Below are 7,228 nucleotides of genomic sequence, written 5' to 3'. Positions count from 1 at the left end.
GTCCTGACCCCTCAACCAGCCTTCAGTCCGGGCTCCCCTTCCCAGGAAAGGCCTTGCACCTCCCAGGCTTTGTGTAAAAAGGCCTAGAGGGTCAGGAACCAGAGGGTGTGGACCCTCATGGCAGAGGCCCCCCCTTCAAGGGAGCTTTGTGGGGTCCGGCAGCTCACTGCCTCTTGTTCGGGGCACTGCTTTGTCTCCAGAATGACTGCCTCCTTGAGATGGGCCTCTGGGGGGCTTGGGGGTGGTTCCCTGTGGGGCCAAGGGAGGGTCAGTGCTGCCTTCACAGGAGAGCAGTGCTGACCTGCAAGGTCCTGGTCACGGGCTCCGGACACTGAGTCCAGCAATGCATGCATGCGTTGGCAAGAGACTGAATGAGAGGGGAGCCTGCCCCTAACCCTCCCCTGGGGAGCTGCTGGCCATCAGGCTTCCAGACACCGGGCAACATTTCTCTGGTGGGCACATCAGGAAAGTCTGCAGAAGCCTAATGAGCCCTGTGAGTCAGTCGCCGAGAACAAAATTAGCAGAGGGGCGTGCTGGCCCCAGTGAGGTGGAACAAAGGGGCTCTCCCAGCCAGGGCGCAGACAGCAGCCTCCCTTGGAACAGGGCCAGCTGTGTTGGTGACAGCTTTATAAAAGGTGAGAAGCATCCCAGGAGCGTTTCTTTAAACCGTCCTGGTGTCAATGCTTCCCCCCAGGCCCTCTTCAGCCACACGGGTCAGAACAAGCAGATGCTGCAACCCAGAGAAGTGAAATATTAACTAGCAGCCAAGAAATACCTGCCTGCAAGAGGGTTACCCAAGCAACGCAGGGGAAAGGCCAGGTTTCCAAAACATCTCATAAAAATCCTTTCTACTCTGAAATTTGACCAGGCCTAGGCTTTTCTGTCTAAATACACCAAGGTGTTCGGTGGCCTTTGAGCTTTGACTGCTGGCCAAGTTCAAGGAAATGCTCAGAAACTTGAGAATCAGAGCAGTGGCCCAGACCTGGAGCTCTTCACAGGAGAGACAGAGCCCAGAGCCGATGGCCAGTGATGCTGCCCCCGTGGGACAGGACTTGGGGCCACAAGGGCCCTATTTGTGGGTGAGTTAGAGCTACGAGAAGTCCCATTTTCCCTCCAGCCCAGCAACAGTCTCTGTCCTCTGCCAGCCTGGCCCCCTGACTCCAGAAACATTAGGATGGGCCATGTGGGTGGCAGGTCCTCATCTTGGGCCTCAGCTGAAGTGAGTGCTTGCTTCTTTCCTCTCTCCCCACCCAAGACTGCTCTCGTTAAAATCAAATTTAGCTTCTTGCATCATTTCTACCCCTGGCTGTTGGAACCAAAAGACAGTGCCCAGGGAAGGTTCCTGACCAGAGGTGTGTTCACATGTGCACACAGTTCGCGGTCAAAGGTGGCTTGCTTGCCTGCTCCCGGGAGAAGTTGATGGCCCCTCACACCCCAAGCTGACATCACACTGGTTGGGCTGTTGTGGTGACCCCAGGACAGAGGAGGCAGGGCCTGGTGCTGATGTTACAGGCTTGGTCTTGATTTAGTTATAGCTGTCTGGGTGCCTCCGGAGGGTAAGTAGGAATTACGGTCTTTGGATATGTTATTAGTTAGTAGAAGAACAGCCACAGAAAAAGTGCGGACACCACAGGGTCCTGTCTGAGCAGAGGCACCTTTGAGTAAATCTGCATTTGTTTGGATCCAAAGTCTAAAACCTTGGCCTTGGCACCAGCTCCCCCTTATTCATCCGGACCTCACCCCTCCATTCTTTCCCTGCCGACTCTGGTCACCTTCATTTTCTGCAGGCCACGTGAAGGCACTGAAAACGAAGAATTCTTGCCCACTGGGGAGGCAGCAGTGGACTCGTACCCCAACTGGCTAAAGTTCCACGTTGGTATCAACCGGTATGAGCTATACTCCAGACATAACCCAGCAATCGAAGCCCTGCTGCGTGACCTCAGTGCCCAGAAGATCACCAGCGTCGGTAGGTGCCCTCACTGTGCTCTTCCATTGGGGCAGGTGGGCTGGGGCTGCTTCTTCCCCGCAGGAGAGCTGGGAAGCCATCGGCCCTTGCCGGAGCATCACCTCCTGAGATGATTTATGAGGCACCTTCTGGGAGGGGAGGGACGCCTTCCAGGCCATCAGCGGCCGGGGGCTGCCGTCCACTGTGTGTGCCGGCACTGTGACAAGTCTAGCGAGGGAGGGAGGGGTGCCTTACAGCTTTGCTGTTGCATTCTGCTTCCCCACGTGAAGGGGGAGGTCCTCCGGAGGAGCACTTTCCAGACTTCAGGTTTCCCCTCCAGGGGTAAAGAAGGGCACGCCCCCTGGTGGCAGGGGCACCTCCCCCAGCACAGGAGGGAGACACAGTGCAGAACTCACAGGCTGGTGCTTTTGGATCAGCTCTGCATCAGAGCTCTGCCAGGTGCCCCTGCCTTGTCCTGTGCCTGAGGAGTGACCAGGGCTTGACACTGCCTGGGGTGGAGGCCCGTGCACTTCGTAATTCAGAGGCAACATCTCTGAGTAGTTTGGGATCTGCTGAGTCAGACAAAAAGGGGCATCTGATGACTGACTTCAGGAAAATGTGTCAGCGGCAGTTTCTGATCATGGAGGTTGGGTGCCATTGTTCTCAGGCCTGTAGGCAATTGTCTGTGATTGTTCCCGTTAGTCACTGGTGGCAGCGACACCTCAGGGGTGCCTTGAGGAGGCAGTGAGGGATGGGCTGAGGCCCTTCGGTGGAAGCTGCCAGGAGCCGGCCTAGGTACCATGGCCAGGAAGGCGTGGAGGGAGGCCAGTCGGGGGTAACATGAGTGTAGGCTCCCCGCCCCCACAGTGTCAGGCAGTTCTCTGACACAGTTTTCTGGTATTTTCCCAAGTAGCCGCGATGCTGAAAGGGTCCCAGTGCCCTGGGGCTCTGTCCAGCTGCTGACACAGGGAAGATGGGCTGGCAAGTGGGTTTTGCAGGGGTCTTTAGGGGCTGTTTCTGTTCTCTCTGTCTGGTACCAAGCTGTCTGCTGGACACTTGCCTTGACGCATGCTAGGTTGCTCAGCCTTGTGAAGAAGAGCTGGCAGGAATGAGCTGGCGTCTTCCTTTCTTAGCTGGCTGTGCAGGAGGGGTCTGAGCACCTCCCCAGACCCCAGCCTTGCCCCAGCTGTCCCCATGGGACGCCAAGCCTCCCTCCTGCCTCTCGCAGGCGTCAGATGCTTTAGGTGGGGCTGGGAAGGCGGCTGGGTGCATGACAAGAATTGTGCCATAGACAGCCACAGCTGGGGTGCCCTTTTCACTCCTGAAAGGAGACGAGGCCATTAAAGAAGTATCCAGGGCACTGACCAACTCACTAGCCCATTCAGCAGATGTTCTTGGGCACCTCCTGAACTCCAGGCCCCTTCCTGGGTAGTGGGTTGAGGATGAATGGACCCCAACAAGATTCCGCCACACAGAAGACCTGAGAGGCTCAGGGAGGCCAGGGAACCGACACACTATGAGAAAGGACACATGCTTTGAACACTATTCACACAAAATCTAGGAGGAGAGTTTAGAAAGGAGGAGGCATCCATCTGGAAGGAGAGGCACAGAGGACCCTCTATGAAGAGGTCTGACCTGAGGCTGAGATGAAGCATCCACGATGTCACAGAAGGGCGCAGGGAGGGCTGGGCTTTCCGGGAAAAGAATAACATTTTAAATTGCAAATGGTTTTAGAGAAGACTATGTGAAAAGAGCCTGCTCTGCTGCTGTCCTTGGTGCCGTTCTCTGCCTCAGTTTCCCCATCTGTCAAATGGGCTTGTGCCTGCCCAGGTACATTGCATTTGTTCTAATAAGATGATGCTGGTGAGCGAGTGTGCAAATGTTAACATCACGTGCTTGCAGGGCCACCACCTCCAAGTGCAGGGTCTGGGGCGCAGGGAGGGCTGCTGGGACTCCTGTGGCTGGCCAGGCTCACCATAGCCTTCAGGGAAGACAGCCTCCAGCCTCCTTGGACACCCACACCATGCAGAGTACAGGGCCCAGCAGCTCAGGGAGCAGCTCAGGCAGAAGACAGGCCTCTGGGGCTCTCGGGCACATTGCCTACCCTAGACACCCTGCTCTCTCTGTCCCCCCAAGGGCCTGGCCTTGAGGCATCTCCCACCCACTTTTGGTCTGCCCTGGGCAGCGGTGGCTAAGTTGCCTGTCCATGGTGGACCGAGCCCGTGGCTGGGGATCTCATCCCAGGGTCCAGTTTGGCCCATGCGTGGTGGTGTAAAAGAGACAGGGGAGGGGGTGATTTCTTGCCCATCTGTCTCTGGTGGGCTGTCTGTGATGATATCACTCCCTCCCAGACGGCTCTGGCCTCGCAGGTCCTTCTCCATCACTGTGCAGGACCTGGCCGGTGCTGAGAGGCTGATTGATGTCCCTGGCGCCTGGCGTGAGCCTGGCCTAGCAGATTAATCTCTAGCACTTTGGGTTCTCATGTGGAACATAAAGATGGTTATGACCTAGACCCTCCATTTGCAAATCTGAAATCCAAGCATAACCTGTTCAACAGCAGAACCTGACTCAACCTGAACTTACATGGGGGCAAAACCTAAATTCACAAGGCTGTCTGTGAGCCCTTATTATTCTCCTTTGGAGTGAATATTCGTGTGTTCCTCTGAGGAAGGAAGAATGTGTTTAACTATGCGGTTCTGCCCAGGCCTATCTGGGCCACCACCTAAGGTGGGATGGATGCATTTTATTTGTGCCTTCTATCATCTGAGATGTTTGATGAGTGGCATGGCCCTATGAAACCTGTATCATGGGGTTGCTGAGACACTTTAAGGAGCAAATAAGAGAAAGATGTAAAAATAGAGGCGAAGGAGTCTCTGCAGGCAGGTGTGTGTGTCAGGGCAGCGTCCAGGAGCAGACCAGAGTCTCCTTGCCCAGAGAAGCCTGTGCTGGACAAGCCAGTGGAGGGCCTCAGCCGATGCTTGGCCCCACACTCCCTGCTGCTGTGGTGAGCTCCCAGGTGAGCTCCCAGTTGTGAAAAGGCTCTGGTCCACAGGGAGCAGTAGGAGAAGCCTGACCCTGTTCCAGGCTGCAGGAGTCCCTCAAAGATGCACGCTTGCTGGGTGGCGTCTGCCCCCACGTCCAGTTGGATGTTTTGGTTAAAAACCCAGCTGCTTGAGACGTTAGCCCCTGGCTGGGCCCGTGGCTTAGGGGAGCCAGCTGGGTAGATTTGTAAATGGAGGTCCTAGGTAGGAGCTGTCTGCTGTGCCTGTCACTGCTATGACCCAGAGTTGGGCACAGCCTTTGAGGGTCTTGTGGGGGAACCCTAGATGGCGCCTCTTTACCGGAGCCCAAGCCTGCCTCAGGGTCAAGGTGCAGCAATGCCACCCTCCTGAACATGAAATGGGAGAAAGATGTAGAAATCACATTGACCCACACTGGCAGTGTACAGGAGAGTCTAAGTGTAAAGAGCTGGAGATCCACCCCACCTCTGAAGCCACTTCTGCAAACAGGAAACCTTCCCCCCCTCCTTCCCCTCCCCGCGAGGTGGAGCTCGAGCATCCCTGTTCCGGGCTCAGAGCTCTGTCCCTTTAGCCATCTGGCCACATCGGCCCCTTTCATCTTCAAGTTGTGCACCGTGTTATCAAATCCCGGAAACACTGTTCCTGCAAGCTTGCAGACCTTCTTCTCGGAATGGCTCCATCGAATCGCCCCCGTTCAGAACCGCTCGATCCATTTCATGAGGCACATGTGGCCTTCAGTACAGCTGCTATGGCCGACAGACATTTATTTATAGCCGGGCTCCTGGCTGCTTGGTAACGGCCGTTCGCTGCCTTTAAAGAGGTTTGGGACGTTATCTACCTCTATTCAGCTTGAAATCAGGCATGCAGCGCCTTCGGCTCGGGCCGGTGATAATTAAATCGCTATCGTGCACAATTATGGATGCAAAGAATAAATGACACAATTAACTGCTCTGTACTTGGAATTGCTTAAAAAGGAAAAGAAGTCACACCGGTGTGAGAGGATCCAGGCAGCCTCCGGCTGGAAGACGCCACTGCTGCTCCATCCAGGTTAGGACGCGGTCGACCACCGTGGTCGGTCTCTGAATGAAGAATGAAGTGCTGGGCGCTAACTGATCTAGCTGGATCAGGGGCTAATGGGCCAGCAAGCTTCCAGGAACAAAGGCTGAGGCTGGGGCTGCCCAGGGTGGGCAACTGCCCTGGGGGCCCCTGGAGGCTGCCCTGTCTAATTGGTCAGAGGCCAGCTCCTCAGGAAGGCAGTTCCAGCCTCAAAGAGGCCATAGTCCCCCTCCCGCCCTGGGGGCCACTCGGGGCCCAGACTCCAGGTGCTGGCTCTCCAGCCTGTAAACTGACAAGTGACAAGGCTCCATCAGCAGGAGGCACCTTAGGTCATCGGGGAGGAAGGACACAGCCCCTCCCCCAAGGATGATTACAGGCAGCACCCCCGAGAAGGTGATATAGCTGAGCCCCTCCTAGGTTTTTCTTCCAGCTGTCTGGTCCAAGATCAAGAACAAAAGCCCACCAAGTGCCCCTGGGCACCTGCCTTCTTCTGAGCAGAGACAACAGCTGGGGCTGCAGAGTCCCACAGGCCTGTATTCCTATTGTGTTCCTTCCCATTCCAGGGAGGGTGCTGGGTTCCCACTGGGGCTGTGCTGGGTTTTCTCTCTGAAGTAAATTTAATTATCAAAATAGAAGTGAGCGGTCTTGAAGAACATGGTATACACAGCAGTCTAGGCTGGGGGAAGTTACAGCTCAAACACCCTGGGGGGCACAAGTCAGGTAGAGTCCTGCCAAGACGTCACGGCAAGTGGGATGAGAGGACCCAGCGCCTCACGGCCTCTTCCAGTTCCTCGCTCAGAACAGCCCCCTCGATGCCGGCACCAGGGTGGTCAGCAGTGACGGCCAAGTGGACATGCGCCACGCTGCTCTCTGAGGGTCCGTGCCCCTCATGCCCAAAGGCAGCCTCAGGGGCTCTGCCTGGTGCCTGGGGGTCTGGAACACGGGTCAGATCCCAGTCCTGCAGGAGGTGAGGCCCGTGAAGTGGGCAGGGAAGATCGGGTGACTTAAGAGCTCCTAGCATCACATTCTTCAAATGTGAGTCGTCCATGGCGAGGCCCTTGCTTCCTCTGGCCCTTCAAATAAGGCAGTGGCTGTGAAAATATTTGGACTACCTGTCTGACCGTGATAAGGACAAGCATGGGTCCCACTTCCTAGACGAGGTGACAGAGGCCAAGGGGAGTAACGCCAGAGGCGCCACCCCAACCCC

General features: G+C 56.1%; 1 protein-coding gene across 1 annotated transcript in view; it reads left to right on the top strand.

Annotated features, from left to right (window-relative positions):
* Positions 1-7,228, top strand: part of FAM20C (FAM20C golgi associated secretory pathway kinase) — a 48,948-nt gene that overhangs the window by 2,015 nt on the left and 39,705 nt on the right. The window contains exon 2 of the mRNA XM_077758816.1: positions 1,788-1,966. Within this exon, the coding sequence (XP_077614942.1) occupies positions 1,788-1,966 (179 nt within the window). The remainder of the gene's footprint in view (positions 1-1,787; positions 1,967-7,228) is intronic.

The sequence above is a fragment of the Crocuta crocuta genome, unplaced genomic scaffold, assembly GCF_008692635.1.
Source record: "Crocuta crocuta isolate KB4526 unplaced genomic scaffold, BGI_CrCroc_1.0 scaffold273, whole genome shotgun sequence".
NCBI lineage: Eukaryota > Metazoa > Chordata > Mammalia > Carnivora > Hyaenidae > Crocuta > Crocuta crocuta.
The sequence above is the reverse complement of the archived record's forward strand: the minus strand, read 5'-3'. Positions and strand labels throughout refer to the sequence as shown.